Here is an 18,995-nt window from a genome sequence, read left to right as displayed (position 1 = left end):
GTATGGCCACCATTAGTGACATTAGACTAGGATTAGAGTGTAAGTGCCTGAGGTCAGGGATATGAGGCAGGAATTAGACTGTAAGCTCCTGAGGTCAGTGATCTGAAGAGGAGGGGCCATCCCTCCCACATAAGTCGCCTGTAGGCACATGCCTACAGTGCCTTATGGAAAATCCAGCTGTGGTCTATACTGTGTATTCTCCTTTGTACTGTGCCAGTGAAGATGTTGATACTACATAAATCCAAAATAAATAAATGGTCTTATAATAAATATATATATATATATATATATATATATATATATATATATATATATATATATCCAGGGATGGGCTTTCGAGTAGCGTACTACTCAAATTCGTAATTCAAGTGAAGTCTAATGACTTCATGTGTAACCATGGGATGGGGGGTTAACTTAACCAGTGTAACAAACTTATCTGGTATGGTCTCTGGAGGCTGTTCTGATAGCAGCTGGAGGAAGCTTCCTCTTCCTCTTTTGTTAAACTCATCCCCGGCTCCCCTGTAGACGTGAATCAGCATGATGGCATCCCCAGCTCCCTTGTAGATGTGATCAGCGTGTTGTTTCTGGCAGCACGCGCGCAGCTCAGAGCTGCCTTTATAGGCTGAGGAGGGGTGTCTGATGGGGTGTCAGCTGTGATGTCATCAGCTGACACCTTTTTGCAGGAGGTGCTGTTAATTCTGGGGGCTGGGCTTTTGCTCTGCCTCCTGGGTACTTAAGGCCAGAGTATTCACTTGCTCGTTGGCCTTGATACTAATCAGTTCGCTGGTTCTTGGCCCTAGCTAGTGAGAAATTGAGAGCTACATTTCACATATTGCGCATCAGCGTGATATATATGTACTCTAGTCAGTCAGTCTTATTATTTTGTAGTATTATATATTTGTAATATTATCATATCGTAATATTGTATATTATCTGTGTACCGACCTTTTGCCTGCCTCTTGACCTCGCTCTTGCCTAGTCCTTCTGTACCACTGCCATCTGATATATGTGTATGATATATACACATATATCATCTGATATATGTCCCTGACTTTGCTACTGTTTGATCCTTCCAATACGACTGACATCTGACTTATGTGTATGACCTGCCTGTTAATTGACTACGATTTTGCCTAACTCTATTGTACTTCACTCATCTTCTCTTGTGAACGACTTCGGCCTGACCCTCACTATGCCTTTCTCACTAGAACTGAGATTTACACTAGTTATGCTAGATCTCTTCACGTATCAGCGTGATACTCAGAAGTCTTCAAGATGTCTGTGTTTCATTACATGTCATAGGCGTAATGAAAGCCGTGATGCATGACTCACTACCGCGCTTCCTCTTTCAAGCCGGAAGGAGCAAGCGCGGAAGTGAGTGGTGGAACGTGGCTTTCATTACGCCTATGACGGGTAATGGAATGCAGATATCCCGAAGACTTCTGGGTAAGTTAACCCACTGTTGCCTGTGGTCACACATGAAGTCATTAGACTTCATTTGAATTCCAAATTCGAGTAGTACGCAACGCAAAAGCCCATCCCTGTATATTTCATAATTGTAAAAGTAATTAAATAGTAGAAATACATAGCTAACCGATTTATGGTTACCAGTATGTAGCATTCTACAATTTGTATGCCGTATCATCATACACATAAACACTCTTGGATATATAAAAGTACTGTATCATGTTTTATCAATTCTACTCCACAAAGTTTCCTGTCTACAAAGGTTTCCATATACTCATCACCATAACTTACCTTTCCTTGATAAGGAAGTCCTGGTTTAAATTGTTTGCGGGTATCCTTACTGTATTTGATATCAATTAACTGTTTCTGGACTGGAGTAGTGTCATCAAAAGTGACCTGCTTGCTCCCATCCACAGCTGTCACCGTTGCCCAGATGCTGACTGTTCCACGAAAATGCTCAGAGAAATCCACCGGCATCATATCTTTGGCACAGATGTCAAACATTGCTGACCCGTATATCTGGACATAGAGAAAGGAGACATGTATTTGTGCAACACCACAGGATGCAATTTCCAGATGAAAAACCCTCGAATCCACATTCAAGCCACAAATGCCCTATGCAGGCTTTCCCTGGGCCAGCTTTTTGTCTATGTATAAGGTCATTCATTAGATGGTAGCATATAATCCCTTACCCCAGTTACCTGGTCATAAGCCCCTTCACCAGGCTATCTTAAAGAGTTTAGACTATGCTCCATCCCGCATTCACTGCCTGTGAGCTGCTCTACCGGTTGCTTGTTAGCACAGTATTGGCCCCCCATGAAGTCACATCAGAGCGCAGCCACATCGGTGCTAAGACATGACATGTTGCAGCTCTCTGCTGTGTGTCATATGCTGACACTCGTGGTGTTACAAACGCTGCCTTTCGGCTGCATTTTAATGGCACCCGAATGCTGCTCATGGGTGGTACATGGGACACTGAACTGCTTGACAAGCATGCAGTTCAGCCCTCTGTCTGAAAGAGGCCTTATGCCGGGCATACATGGCTCGTTTATGCGCCGGAATCGAGCCGCTGGCTCGATGCCGGCGAGTCCCCACTCGTCCCCGCGGCTGCCTGGATTGATTCCCGCTTGTCCCCGCGGGCACTTCCTTATCTTCTGTTCTTTTTTCCTGCCTGCCGGTATCGAGCGCGGAATCGATCCGGCGGGGTATCAGACACGTCAGATATTATCAATCGAGCCATCAGCGGCTCGATTGATAAAAAAAAAACGCACCATGTATGCCCAGCATTACACAATACACTCAGCTTTGTCTCTAAGGCATTCCAGTCATTTATGGCTCTAGCACTAAACTTGGTCAACACTATTAGCTATTTACAAAGGGAGCTTCCATGCATCATTTCTGTGCTTGAGACTATGTGCAACACTCTATGGTGACTGAAAACTTCTACAGGAAAGGCAATGAGGATGCCCCTTAGCCCATCCAGTCACACACCTCTGTGTTTTCTACAATTTTGGGGGCAATATTAATTCGCTAAATCCTGGCATTCGGGTGCCATTAATTCATGAAATACTACATATATCAAAACCCCCTTAAAAGGAACCCAATGTGAGAAGAATATGGAGACTATGATTTTTATTTCCTTTTAAACAATTACCTGGCAGTCCTCCAGACTCTGTGTCTCTAATACTTTTAGCCATAGACCCTGAACAAGCATGCAGTAGATCAGGTACTCTGACTAAGCTGACTCAGGTTTTACTGGATTAGCCAGATGCTAGTTCCAGGGTTTTGACTCTACTTATGCCAGAATATCAACAGGGCTGCCAGGCAACTGGCATTGTTTACAAGGAAATAAATATGGCAGCGTCTATATCCCTCTCACCTAGGGTTCCCTTTAACTCTACTACATTTCAGTACTTACAATACTGCTAATATAACTAATTTAGTATTAATTTTATAAAGGTTTACTCAATTCCTTTACAAAAAAAAAAAAAGAAGAAAAAACAAAAACTGAGTACAATAAACTAGCACTATAGATAAATACCCAATCTTGCATGCTTATACAGCATTGTGTTTCTGACATTACTGCAGAACTTACCTCCATGGTTTTGAGCACCTGGAGTCCAATCTCATGTCTATAATAGCCAACACCTGTCACAGTCATGTTGATAGTGAGTAATCCGCTTACAGGTTTCCCAAATGTATATCTACAATCAGAGAATAAAGGATGTCAACATGACGTGAAAAAACTGGATAAGGCATCTGTGTAACTAATGTATGCCCATTATGTACATAGAACATTTTTTTATATGAAGGGGTTCTTTCAGAACAGGAGTAGTATAAACAAATTAAAAAAAACTCTGGACTTGCTGGGCTTTGTTTTATAAACGAATCTATACTGTCTAGGTCAAAGATGTGGGATCCTGGCAGGGGTGGATGCCCTGGAGGGGTGTGATCAGTGGGACCAAACAAGAATTCATCTGTTATGTATGTTGTATTGCCTTTTAAGCTATGTTAGCCTAAATTTATGTTTGCATCTTGTGACCTTTCACAACAAAAGTGTGGAGAACAAATAACATTTTCCTTAACAACATTTTTTTTTGGAGTCAGCTAGTTTCGGTGCCAAGATGCGCCAATGATTTGGGCACCTCCATGGGCCATAATGTGAATTACGGCTATAGCGGCACTTAGTGACTAATTTGGCCGCCTGCGATTGCCAGAGCTCAAATTATTAAAAAATGAGGTTATTCGGTTGCCGGCAATAGCCGATGCCCGAATTACATGGCAATAATGCCGGAAGCAGAAAAAAAGGGTGCATATGGCTAATGGACAAAAGGGGCGCACCATAGGCTGCGATGCAAAATAACGGCTATTGAGCGCCAGAGAAGAAATTAGGGCGACCGACAAATAGCGGTTGCAGAGATCGCGATAACAAAACTTTTCATTTACAGAATAAGGTTTATGACTAATATCGTTTCCAAATTCATTTTGACTTTCAGTTTAACTTTTTTTTATCGTTTTTAAATTACGCTTTCAGGAGTGTAATAAGTACATTTTCGTTTTTTATAAGTATAATGCTTAAATATCGTTTTCAAGCTTATTGTATTACAAATATATCGCTTTTGGTATTAACCTTGTTTTCACGATTATAATGTGTAAACTATAGTTTTCAGATTTATTATCTTACTAATATATCGCTTTTAATATTACCGTTATTTTAAGATTTTTAATGCTTACGTGATTGTAAGGCTATTTATTCTATTATAAATATATAACTTTTACTATTCATAATATTTTTAATGTGTATGTGATTGTAAGGATATTTATTGTATTAAAAATATATAAATTATTCTATTCATGTTATTTGTAGTGAAGTATTTTACGGTATCAAATATATTATTGTTTCTTTGTGTGTAAGAGTGTTTATACAGTGGGGATGGTTAGGGTTAGACACCACCAGGGGGTGGTTAGAGTTAGGCACCACCAGGGGGATGGTTAGGTTTAGTCAGCACCAGGAGGGGGTTAGGGTTAGGCTCCACCAGCGGGGTGGGTAGGGTTAGGCACCACCAGGGGGGTTTTAGAGTTAGGCACCACCAGAGGGGTTTTAGGGTTAGGCACCACCAGGGGGGTCTGGGGGTCTAGGGGTTCGGGATAGGTACAGGGAGGGTTCTGTGTGAGAGTAGGGTTAGGTATAGTTCCAGTACAATATTTGTAAAATATACAGTTTATTAAACTATGCTTATTAACACCAGGGGGGGTCTAGGGGTTAGGGATAGGTATAGGGAGAGTTCTGTGCGAGAGTACAATTAGGTATAGTTGCAGTAAAATACCTGTACTATCTACAATTGTATTACTATGCTATGATATTTACAAGTGTAAATATCGTTTTTTGTTATAGATGGTATTTTGCTATTTCATTACCGTTAATTCAACATGTTTAGCACTTGATTTTCGTTTATAACATTGAAACGAAAAATGTATATGCATGGACGCAATAATGCCACCCCGGACATTCATACGTCTTTTGGCTTCACCCTGTTCCAAAATTTGGCTGCACCATTTATAAATGTACACCTTTTTTGTTAAACATAAAAACACAAAATAGGGCACCTTTTCAGATTGTGGTTGAGACCCTTTTCAGTTAAAAAAATCCAAACAAGACAGATTAATGAGTTTTAGGTGGTCCTCTTGCTGGCCTCAAGGGGGCTAGATTCAAAAAAAGGACCTGCTCACACCTTCTGTAGCAGTACCTATGCTCAAGGGCGTAGCAATGGGGATAGCAACCATAGCGTTGCTATGGGGCCCCTACGTCCTGGGGGGCCCGCAGCAGGATGCCCCGCTAAGTGCTGGAGGGGTCGCAGCATGAGGGGAGAGCTTGGTGGCACGTCGTTGGGGAGGGGGGAAGGCCCCCCCCCCTCCTTCACCTTGGGCTCTCCCCTCCAGCATTGAATAAACATTGTATGCAGGCGGAGGCGGCGGGGCAGCGGCGGCAGATACATACCTTCCGTGCGCTCCTCCGATGCGTTTCTCTCTAGCCTCCGACGCGACTTCCTGTTTATACCGGAAGTCGCATCAGAGGCTAGAGTGAGACGCATCGGTGGAGCGCACGGAAGGTATGTATATGCCGCCGTTGCCCCGCCGTCTCCGCCTGCATACAATGTTTATTCAATGCTGGAGGGGAGCGCAGAGGGGAGAGGCCGAGGTGAGGGAGGGGGGGCCCTTCCCCCCTCCCCACCGACGTGCCACCAAGCTCTCCCCTCATGCTGCGACCCCTCCAGCCCTCAAAAACGGCCCTGAGCGGGCCCGAGGGGAGGGGGAGGGGCGGCCTAACCTGGGGGTGCCGCCTGTCACTCACTACTTAACCTGGGAGTCCCTGTCACTCACAACCTAACTTGGGGGGCGCCTGTCACTCACTACTTAACTGGAGGGCGCCTGTCACTCACAACCTAACCTGGGGGGCGCCTGTCACTCACTACTTAACTGGGGGGCGCCTGTCACTCACAACCTAAACTGGGGGTCCCTGTCACTCATAACCTAACCTGGGGGGCGCCTGTCACTCACTTCTTAACTGGGGGGCGCCTGTCACTCACTACTTAACTGGGAGGCGCCTGTCACTCACAACCTAACCTGGGGGTCACTCACAACCTAATCTGGGGGTCCCTGTCACAACCTAACCTGAAGGTCCCTGTCAGTCACTTCCTAACTGGGGGTCCCTGTCCCAACCTAACCTGTGGATCCCTGTCGCTCACAACCTAACCTGGGGGTCCCTGTCACTCACTACCTAACCTGGGGGTCCCTGTCACTCACTACCTAACTGGGGGTCCCTGTCCCTCACTACCTAACCTGGGGGGCTCTTGTCACTTCCTAACCTGGGGGGCGCCTGTCACTCACTACCTAACCTGGGGGGCGCTTGTCACTCACTACCTAACCTGGGGGTCCCTGTCACTTACTACCTAACCTGGGGGTCCATCACTACCTAACTTGGGGTCCCTGTCACTCACTACCTAACCTGGGGGTCCCTGTCATTCACTACCTAAACTGGGGGCTCTTGCCACTACATACACTGGGGGTCCCTGTCACTACCTGAACTGGGGGTCACCTGTCACTACTTACACTGGGGGTCACCTGTCACTACTTACACTGGGGGGCTCCTGTCACTGCCTGAACTGGGGGGCTTCTGTCACTACCTGAACTGGGGGGGCTCCTGTCACTACCTAAACTTGGGGACTCCTGGCGCTACCTTAACTAGGGGGCACCTGTCACTACCTAAACTATCCAGGCCAGCCAGCCCAGCATCACCACCAGCCAACCAGCCCAGAATCACTGTCAAAAAGTCCACAGCATCACCACCAGTCAGGCCAGCATTTACTTCAACCAGCCAAGCACAGCCCAGCATCACCGCCAGCCAACCCAGCCACAGCATCACCGCCAGCCAACCCGGCCACAGCATCACCGCCAGCCAGGCCAAAGCATCACTGCCAGGTCTTTCGGCCCACACATCATCCCCAATCCAGCCAAAAACAGTATTGCCAGGCACAGCAGCCAGTACAGGAGAATTCAGAAGCCAGATGAGAGGTGTCTACCATATTAAGGGAGCATTCTGCCTATTTATGTGAAATGCTGTCTATTTATGTGCCTCACGATTGCTGAATTTGTCTTGTTGGAGGCCTCATGATTGCTGAATTTGTCTTGTTGGGGGCCTCAGGATTGCTGAATTTGTCTTGTTGGGGGCCTCATGATTGCTGAATTTGTCTTGTTGGGGGCCTCACGATTGCTAACTGCGAGACTATGGGAAAAGCTGAATCATCATCATATGAGACAATAGCATTAAACCTACTTTTTTAGCTTTTTAAAATAGAAAATAAAACTGGGAGGTTGTACAAAATGAATTTATTTTTCAGGAGTAGGATGGATGAAATTGTTTATCTTCACAGTTTATTTTCAACTTGGATTTTCCATAATGTTCATGTATGAGTTAAAACGTTTGTACAGTATTTAGTTTAAATTGCTGTTGCCACAAGGGGGCTCAGTGATTTCTAGTTACGCCCCTGACTACTACCTAAACTGGGGACACCTATAGACCTGGCTACTTATACTGTACTTAGAGGGGTGTGGGAATGTTGGGGTGGAGGGTCCTGGAGGAATGTTTGGCTGGGAGGTCCGAGGTCCGTGGGTTGGAAGGTCGTGGGGGGGGGGGGGGGGCATAACATTTTTTTGCTATGGGGCCCAGTCATTTCTAGCTATTCCCCTGCCTATGCTACACCTATGAATGAGCAGTGCTTATGCTACACCTAGATAAAAACTCAGGAGAAAACATTTATCGCATATGGGTCATAAAGAAAGATAGGTCATGAGATAAACAGATAAGGAGAAATAAAACATTAGTTAAAGAGACACTGAAGCGGAAAAAATGATGATATTATGATTTGTATGTGTAGCACAGCTAAGAAATAAACCCTTAAGATCAGATACATCAGTCTAAAACTCCAGTTGTTATCTCTATGCAAAAAAGCCATTAAGCTCTACGACTTTGGAGAGGGCTATCTTCTGACTTTTATTATCTCAACAATTTTCTTTTTCTCTGCCAGAGGGGAGGTCATTAGTTCACAGACTGCTCTGAAAGAATCATTTTGAATGCTGAGTGTTGTGTAATCTGCACATATTAGAGAATGATGCAATGTTAGAAAAAACACTATATACCGGAAAATAAAAATATGAGAATATTTTCTTTGCTGCTAATCTTCTAGTAATTATTCATAGTACATAACCAATTCATTATATCATTTTTTTTTTCGCTTCAGTGTCTCTTTAAGTCACACAAGGGCCCATAAGCAATTAACTTTTTCTCCTGAGTTTTCTCCTAGGTGACATTTTCACACTCTAGCAATAAAATGCCTTTTAAGCCACCAGCAAGCAGGACATTTCTCAGAATAATTTTGACAGTACTTTTTCATCTACAGTTTAGTAGTTTTCAATTGCACAGTGCTAAAACATTGGCCCATATGCAATTCACTTTTTCACCTGAATTATCTCCTAGGAGATAATTTTCATCTTCTCTTTAAACTAATTTTCAGCATTTTACTACTGAAAATGTACCCAAAAGTTGATGAAAAAGTGCTATCCAATTTATTTTGAGTACTTTATTGCTTGATGGTGGCTTAAAAGGGATTTTATGACAAGAAAACCCAGGTGAAAAATGTAATTGCATATAGGCCATTGTGTTAAACAGAAGATGAACAATTATCTCCTAGGAGAAAATGTTCGAGAAAAATGTAATTGCATATTGAATTGATTTTTTTCTCCTATGTTTTCTCCGAGGTAATATTTTCCCACCGTATCAATAAAATGCCTTTTAAGCCATCAACAAGCAAGAAAATACTCCAAATAATTTTGATAGCACTTTTTCACCTACTTTTAGTACTTTTTTAGTTGCAGAGTGCTGAAAAGTTATTTTAAATAGAAGATTAAAAATTATCTCCTAGGAGAAAACTCAGGAGAAAAACATAATTGTATATGGGCCAAGGAGTGTTGAGTCATGAGTTAATAAGTATGGCAAGATAATTCATGAAAAACATTTTGTGAATCGACTCACTTATCATCAGTTCAGTTACTGTACCTTGCAACGACTTTGCCTTTTTCACAGACATTTATATCCCGTATGTATGGTGGAGGTGTTACAATCAATTCAAACTTTGGTAGCACTACAAAAGAATAAATCAATGGATGCTATTGATGAATATCTCAATACTCTGGAAACAAACATAATTATGAACACGTTTTTGGCACGTACTTTAACCACTTAAGTACCAGAAGTCTCTGGCCCCTTAAGAACCAGAGACTTCTAAAAATAAAAAACGGGGCTCACCGTCATCATGCCACACTGATCCGTCTCTCTCGCTGTTCTCCCTTCATACTGACAGCAGAGGGAGAGCGCTGCAGCGGCGGGAGAGAGGCACGATCAGTGGTAGGGGTGGTAGCGTGTGGTGAGGTAATTGAAATCTACGCTCTGGCAGGGATAACAGGTCCCAAACAGGGCATAGATTTCAATTACCATGGTCGAGAAGTGGTTAAGGTAATGTTTCAGGTTGTTAATCCTTTAGCAGACAATTTATTTAGAGGTTTGAAGAGCTCCAGGTCAATTTATTTTACCACATTTTCTTATTTGTTACATTTCCTTTGCTAATTAGTACTGCTGTAATGTGTATTTATGGCCACTTGTCACTAGGGAGCAGTGTGAAGCAATAACAGATAATTTCTGCTTTCATTTTCTATATTTTCTGCTAGTAGAGAGAGATCAAAGTTTTCCAAGAATTTACAGCACTACGAGTTCTGCCGACTGAGGTCAAAAGCAGTGCACTTATCTCAAACGAGATAACTCTATTTAAGCTGCTATTTGGCTAAACTATTCCATAATTTGGCATAAATACTATCAAAAACAGACAATATCATCAGCCTTAACATACAGGCTTATTCAGATCACAATGCAGCAGCACATACCGGACGATGATAATAACACAGTTTACTTAATTTAATTCTTAAAGAGACACTGAAGCGAGACTAAATCTCGCTTCAGCTCTTATATATAGCAGGGGCACGTGTGCCCCTGCTAAAACGCCGCTATCCCGCGGCTGCACGAGGGTCCCTTCACCCCCAACCCACCCCCCGCAAAAGTTGGTCGCAAAGTTGGTCGTAGAATTTGTCTTCCTGGAGGCAGGGCTAACGGCTGCAGCCCTGCCTCCAGTCGCGTCTATCAGACGCGCATCGCCGCCTCTCCCCCGCCCCTCTCAGTGAAGGAAGACTGAGAGGGGCGGGGGAGAGGCGGAGATACGCTCTGACAGACGCGCGTGGGGCAGGGCTGCGGCGGTTAGCCCTGCCCCAACCAGGAAGCGCTCCCCCGCATTATGGAGGGGATTTGGGGGGACAGGGACCCCCGTTAAGCCGCGGGATAACGGCGTTTTAGCAGGGGCACAAGTGCCCCTGCTATATGAGGTCTGAAGCGAGATCTATTCTCGCTTCAGACTCTCTTTAAGTTTTGGACAAGACAAGAAGTATGAGGAAATGTCCTTAAGAAGAGGAAGATGCATCTCTCAAAACTGACACCAGAATGAACATCCCCTTTGGAGACCTAGTCCAACTTCTATATCTGTGACAACCATATAATTTTGTGATCTTATCATGTGATCAGGTAAAGGAAGTGAGGTGACATTTCCTCGGTGGGCACACAGGCAGTTGCAAAGCCCAATGGGGGTTTAACCTGGCTTGCATTTTCACCCTGACAATAGTTTAGATACCCACAGCATGTGATTCCAGATAGTGCTAATCATTGGGTGATATTTGATAATTAATAATAAAGTTTTGATATTTTTTTATACATTATGTGTTTGTTGTTTGGAGTATATGCCCTGCTTTAGCCCCTTCTGAATTGTTCTCTAATCATTATTACAGCAGTTTATAAAAAAAAAAAAAAAAAAAGAAGATGAAGGGCGATTGGCTCTGAGGAAGCCCATAGTTAGTGTGCACAGCATGTAAGCCTCGCTCTTAGGAGCTTCCTGATCAAGGCACTGGTTTCAAACTGGCCTGGTTTGCCAGCTACTACAGCATGCTTTGAATGCAGGTATGTGCTGCAGAAATATGGAGGAGCCTCCCAGTGCTTTGTTTATACAGGTTACCTGGCTATCCATTCCATGTTGAGGATTCTGAACAGTCGTTGCAATAATTAATCATAAGACAATCGTAAGTAAGTAAGAAAGTGATCGTTTGGGACCACTAACGGACAAAAATCTTCCAACTAATCAATTCAGATTAACGGTATCAATCCAGAAATCGGACTGATTTAATTAATCTGATCGGATTGGTTAGAAGATTTTTGTCCGTTAGTTGGTTCCAAACAATAATTTTCGATCATTCAAATAACTGTTTGTAAACGACCGTTCGCCGAATTGTATCATAAGTGGCCACCTTAAGAAATGACTCCAGGTAATCAATGTAGTCAGATCTCTTCTAGCCTGTACAACTGAGGTGCTCAAGCCTGTTATAGTCTCAAAACAGTTACATATGTAAGAAACCCTCCTTTTTCTGTGCCCTATGCTATAGTGTCAGTGTTTAATTAATCATTATACCGATATAACATTGTAAGGCTTGGTGGTGTATTCTCCACAGTCAGCATGCAACGCATGAGCTGGCGTGGAGGAGGTACACACACTAGCACAAGGCAACAGGCTATCCCTAGTATAGTGGAGGGGAGGACTGACTCCAATAGGAGATTGTGGCGCACAGAGCCGGTGCAGATCTGACAGCCACAAACAATGCTTTCGTTATAACGTCTCAGCGCAAAGTAGCGCTGAGCGCATAAACCAGAACTGAGGAGATCAGGACAGGTAGACAGAATGAACGCTTGCTAGCTAGCGGCTACTTAGCGACAGCAAGCGTCCAAAACCAGACAGACTGGAATGAGGCAGCCAATGCGATGCGGCGATGGCGTGCCTCACAAAGACAGGACAGGATAGTCAGAAAATAGCAGGATTAAGATAGATGAACGTAACACAGATAAATATACAATAAGTATGTTTTCCTAGCGTATTACAATTACAGCTATCAATGAAACTATTTGTAACGTCTGACTAACATATGTATATATCGGCAATGAACCGATATATGACATAAGCAGGAACGCTGACTAGGAATGGAGTAACACAGGGAACAGGACTCAGAAGGATTCGCTATCTCTTCGCAGAGATGAACGCAATCCACAAACGGTAACAGAACAGGATTCAGAAGGATTCGTTATCTCTACGCAGAGATGAACGCAATCCACAAACAGTAACAGAACAGGATTCAGAAGGATTCGTTATCTCTTCGCAGAGATGAACGCAATCCACAAACAGAACCAGGAGCAGGGTAACTACCTCAGCACGGGTGGTCACGGTACGCGCAACCTACCAAAACGTGCTGGAAAGCTGACTAACTGCACACAGGATATAAACAGTTCGTGTACGTATACATCAGCGACACTGATGTATCAACGTAACACAAATACAAAGAAAATAATAAACGTGCTGGTATGCATATATATTGGCAATGAACCAATATATGATGCAAAGACCAGCAAAGTATCTTTATAACAAGAAACACGATCGGGGGCTAAAGCGACAGCAAGGCAGGCTTAAGCTGAAGCTATGAAAACCCAAGGAAACCCTGCAGGAAGCAGATCTTTATACTGAGGTCATCCAATGGGAGCAGACATGCAGATTCCCACACAGGTGAATGATAATCAGTCACAAGCTGACAGCAGGGAAAGACAGACAAAGCTATGCAGCTTGCATGGAAATAGATCAGAACTGCCTGAGCTGCAGCACTACTACTTCCAGCAATAGCTGCTGCAGCAGCGATCATTACAGTACCCCCGCCCTTAAAAGCGGATTCCAGACGCTTTTCAAAACTGAAATTCCCAACAAAACAGTCTGACTGATAATTCATGATGACCGGGACAGCCCGGCAAGACCGAATTCCAGAATCAGTCCCCACAAGACTGGACCCATCAGAACCAGAACTTACAGAACCATGCCCATCAGTACTACAAGCCCCAGTGTGACACCCATCAGAACCATGATTTCCAGAAGAAAGCCCTCCGAAATTCCCTGAGCGATACCCACCGCCTTCCAGGAACCGTTCAGAAACGCCAAAGCCTTTGCAATGCCCACCGGTACTGTCTTTACCAACACAAAACCCACTGTTGAACCAGTCCAAGGCACCAGGACAAGTTTTCTCAGAGACCTCCCAGAACACCTTGAAGCTCCAAAGAGATCCCCATAGGTCAGAATGCCCCTTAGGCTCACATGGAGAACTATCAAGAACCCCTATGGAACCTAGGGCAATTCCCGAGTCAGGGCCACAAGGACAAACATCAATATCAGGGCTTTCAGGGACCAGAACCATCTCTGGGCATGCAGGCAGACTGGCAACATCAGAACGTGTTCCCACTAAGGAAGCATCAGAGCACGCTAACACCTTAGACACACTTGGGCATTCTGGCACACAAAGAACATCTGGGCACACCGGCACAAGAGAAACCTCTGGGCATGTCAAGGAACTGTGAGCCTCAGGGTCAGCCAAGACAGGACCAAAACCAGGACTGGCCAAAAAAAAATCATCATGACTAAACTTCGCAACTACTGGACTTTTACACGAGAATGCTGGATCAGACTTAGATGTCGCTGATTCCAGCAAAGTCAGTAACAAATCAGATTCAGGGGCACTAACAAGACAGGACAAATCTTCTGATGTATGCACTGAACCAGATAGGGACTCCACAACTACCTCTGGACTGGACAGAGACTCATTTAATACACTGGATTGGAGCTCATGAGGCGCTGCAGAACAAGTCAGTATTGCAGCAGCCCCCACTGGACTAGGCAAAACTGAGGAATTCCCTGGACAGGAAGGGGACTCTGGAACCTCTGCCACAGCGGCCATAGAACCAGAATCTTTCAGGATACAGGGCTGGGTTTCAGGAACACTCATCAGACCGGACTGAAATTCTGAGATTTCTATTATTTTGACCAGAGAATCAGAATTATCCATGTTACAGGGCAAGACTTCTGAAACATTCAGAGGACAGGGCTGGAGTTCCTCGGCTGTTACAACACTGGAGAGGGACTCAACATTGGTTAAATCAGACTGTGTACAGGGCAAGGTATCTAACACAATTGCTGACGAGGACAATATTTCAATGGCTTCTGCTTTGCTGGGCAGAAATTCACCAAGTTTTATTAGAGCAGACTGTAATTCCAAAACAGCTGCTAGACAAGTGAATATTACTGCAACACCAACTGAGGTAAGCAGTGCCTCAGACCCTTCTGCTAGAGGGTTTGAAATATCCAAAGTACTGGGTGAAGCATAAGACTCTGCGACCACAGCTTCACTGGACAGGATCACTGAAGAGTCCATATTGCAGGGCAAAACCATGGAAGCACCTGCTGGACAGCATAATGATTCTGTGACCTGAGTTTCATTGGAGAGATCTACTGCACAATTCATGGTACAGGGCAAATTTATTGGAACATTTTCTGAACAAGGTAATAATTCTGCGATTTCAGGTTCACAGAGCAGATGTTCTGAGCTATTCACGAAACTAGAGCGAGGTGTAGAAAAAGGAAGATCAAGACACAATGTTTGCGCATCTGAATCACCATTCATTTGTAAAATTGGAAAATTCAGATGCTGGGGGTCTGAGGTTACTAGACAGGATTGCTGGGACTCGGAAACTGATGTAGTGCATCTATTGGCATCTGCTGGATCAGACAGGAGTTGAACTTTATTAACACAGGTAATTTCTGCAGAAGTGTTTGCAGAGACAGGCAAGATTTTTCTGGTGTCTGTTTCACTAAACAAAGAGTCATGAGTACTGGCTAGGCTGGACTCGGAAGTCAGCAGGACCTCTGGATTCTCTGCTGAGAAATTTGCGCAGGGCAAGGTTAAGAATGTATCAGTGGCTTCTGTTTTACTGGGAAGTAACACTGAGTTATCCATGGTATAGGGTGGAATTGCAGGAACTTCAATTTCACACAAAAAGAGCTCCGAATCACCTGCTGAATCAGCCAAAGGTGCTGAAGCAGGCGGGTCAGAACGCCAAATTTGCGAATTCGGAGTCACATAAAAATCATCCAAAATCAGTTCCCACACATCAATCAAAGGAGCCACACAGTCATACCTACACACACCAGCCTCTATTAGGTTATAGGCCGACTTAATGCATGCATTCAATACGAATTCACTTTTTGCACTGTAAAATTGACAAAATGAACTTGAATCATTCTTCCATTCACAGACCAGGGCTTCCATCTCTCCCTTCTCGAATGGGGGATCCCATGCATACTTAGCTAAACATTCAGGCTGATCACAGTTTGCAGATATGATTGTGGCAGGGACATATATTGGGTTAATTAGCAGGTGATTGGCAGATTCCTTATTCTTAAGAATCTCCAATACCTGTAGCAAGTGTTGAACTGTAGTGTATGCAAACTTCCCTTGGTTCACAAATAAGTTGATTTGTTCAATACTCTGTAATATCTCATCATAATCATACTCAGATAATTCTTTTAAACAAAAATCTCTTATTTTCCCTAGCCAGTGAGGAAAGTTCATTAGTAGTTTCATAAGTCCATTTAACTCCCCTGAAAGACAATTGCATTTCATTATCTGTTAATGGCAGAATCTCATTATAGGTCTCAGTCGCTAAGGATAACGACTCTGCAGATCGGACACGTTTCTTAGAACGTTTGCGTTTGGCCTTAGACCCTGCTGTTTTCCCTGCTGTTCTTGGTGATTTATTCAAGGCTGCAGGAAAATTATCAGTAACACTTTCTGCTTGCTGAACATTTTTGCAAGCAATTGAAGGAGTAGCTGATTGACCTGCTGCCAGGAGTTCATTAAGAGGAAAAGGCAATGGATCTATGCGCAACCAGTTATGGATCACAAACGCTAGAAATTCCAGCGGTCTCTCTTTCAAATCGGAATGATTGAGAACATCAAATGCCCACTGGAATAATTCCCCTTTAAACAAAATATAACTTAGTTGGAGTGCCCAGGTTGAAACAGGAGTCGCTTGGAGATCAGGATTGGTCAGGAACCTGGCACATTCAGAGAAAAACTCATTTTCTGTTTCAGAGCTAAGTTCTTCAAATTTCTTAAAGGAACAGGAACCATAATTAACAGTGTCATACTTTCTGGGAATCCCCCCCACAATGGGGATTGGTAATGGGGTTTTCATAATGTGAGGCTTGGTGGTGTATTCTCCACAGTCAGCATGCAACGCATGAGCTGGCGTGGAGGAGGTACACACACTAGCACAAGGCAACAGGCTATCCCTAGTATAGTGGAGGGGAGGACTGACTCCAATAGGAGATTGTGGCGCACAGAGCCGGTGCAGATCTGACAGCCACAAACAATGCTTTCGTTATAACGTCTCAGCGCAAAGTAGCGCTGAGCGCATAAACCAGAACTGAGGAGATCAGGACAGGTAGACAGAATGAACGCTTGCTAGCTAGCGGCTACTTAGCGACAGCAAGCGTCCAAAACCAAACAGACTGGAATGAGGCAGCCAATGCGATGCGGCGATGGCGTGCCTCACAAAGACAGGACAGGACAGTCAGAACATAGCAGGATTAAGATAGATGAACGTAACACAGATAAATATACAATAAGTATGTTTTCCTAGCGTATTACAATTACAGCTATCAATGAAACTATTTGTAACGTCTGACTAACATATGTATATATCGGCAATGAACCGATATATGACATAAGCAGGAACGCTGACTAGGAATGGAGTAACACAGGGAACAGGACTCAGAAGGATTCGCTATCTCTTCGCAGAGATGAACGCAATCCACAAACGGTAACAGAACAGGATTCAGAAGGATTCGTTATCTCTACGCAGAGATGAACGCAATCCCCAAACAGTAACAGAACAGGATTCAGAAGGATTCGTTATCTCTTCGCAGAGATGAACGCAATCCACAAACAGAACCAGGAGCAGGGTAACTACCTCAGCACGGGTGGTCACGGTACGCGCAACCTACCAAAACGTGCTGGAAAGCTGACTAACTGCACACAGGATATAAACAGTTCGTGTACGTATACATCAGCGACACTGATGTATCAACGTAACACAAATACAAGGAAAATAATAAACGTGCTGGTATGCATATATATTGGCAATGAACCAATATATGATGCAAAGACCAGCAAAGTATCTTTATAACAAGAAACACGATCGGGGGCTAAAGCGACAGCAAGGCAGGCTTAAGCTGAAGCTATGAAAACCCAAGGAAACCCTGCAGGAAGCAGATCTTTATACTGAGGTCATCCAATGGGAGCAGACATGCAGATTCCCACACAGGTGAATGATAATCAGTCACAAGCTGACAGCAGGGAAAGACAGACAAAGCTATGCAGCTTGCATGGAAATAGATCAGAACTGCCTGAGCTGCAGCACTACTACTTCCAGCAATAGCTGCTGCAGCAGCGATCATTACAAACATGGACTGGTGCCATCACACTACCTGAACAGATATTGGACTTGTAATTACATTTTTTTTACTGCCACTGCTGGGAACTATTACAAAAAGGTGATTTGTCCTTGCCATTGCCGTCAGCACTATGAATTGCCAATTCTTACAATAAAACTGATTTAATATTATTGTTACAATGATGGTGTTCCTGATTGGTATGGTACAACTGACAGGAACATGATGGAGTGAGGTTTCCATCTTGGATTTTGGTATTCTGAGTCTCATTGAATTGATTACATGCACAATCTAATGATAATGAGTGGGGTCAGATGTTAAACTGAAATGTAATTATTTTAAAAGATACCTGTATTGACATGTGACATGACATATGAATGCATGGTCCCAAGCCTAGACCCAACTAGGCTGTAATCCTTTTTTTTCTAAACGGTAAGGGTTAAGACTACAGGTATGCAAATGACACTTTCTCTTCAGTTGGACTTCAGTCTACTATGTCTCATCTCTCACTGATTAATATGTATATTTCATATGACTCTTGCCTGGTAAAGAACAACATTTGAGTCCTATGGGAGAAAAGCGCTTTACAAATGTTATTGTATTGTATTATTGTATATTGTATTTGAGTGCAAGGAATAGATAAGAAAGGTCAATGATTCAAGATTTTAACTGTGGATCACTAAAAGACTGTCATTCCGACAATAAAAAACTTATCTTATTGCTTTTGAATACAATATAAAACTGTGAAATTTTAGGAAAGTCCTATTTAGTAGTAGGAGGATCTATACAAGTATTTATTTTATCAGTTTATTTACAGGTCAGTTTTGCTTTAAATAAACACACTGCTGCAGCAAGTAATGACTGGCTGCTTAATTTTACACTACTGTGATTTCACTGCCAGGGTTTGCTAAGGCCTTAACCACTTGAGGACCCACCCTTTACCCCCCTTAAGGACCAGCGCTGTTTTAGCTGATCTGTGCTGGGTGGGCTCTGCAGCCCCCAGCA

The 18,995-nt window shown here is 43.6% G+C and overlaps 1 protein-coding gene across 1 annotated transcript in view; it reads right to left on the bottom strand.

The window, feature by feature from the left end:
* CPAMD8 (C3 and PZP like alpha-2-macroglobulin domain containing 8) overlaps positions 1-18,995 on the bottom strand; it is a 174,155-nt gene that overhangs the window by 111,508 nt on the left and 43,652 nt on the right. Inside the window, exons 9-11 of the mRNA XM_068234159.1 lie at positions 9,581-9,665; positions 3,563-3,671; positions 1,759-1,986 (exon numbers count right to left, since the gene is read on the bottom strand). Of these exons, the coding sequence (XP_068090260.1) occupies positions 1,759-1,986; positions 3,563-3,671; positions 9,581-9,665 (422 nt within the window). The remainder of the gene's footprint in view (positions 1-1,758; positions 1,987-3,562; positions 3,672-9,580; positions 9,666-18,995) is intronic.

This window comes from Hyperolius riggenbachi, chromosome 1 (assembly GCF_040937935.1).
Source record: "Hyperolius riggenbachi isolate aHypRig1 chromosome 1, aHypRig1.pri, whole genome shotgun sequence".
Lineage (NCBI taxonomy): Eukaryota > Metazoa > Chordata > Amphibia > Anura > Hyperoliidae > Hyperolius > Hyperolius riggenbachi.
This window is presented reverse-complemented; position numbering and strand designations above follow the sequence as displayed.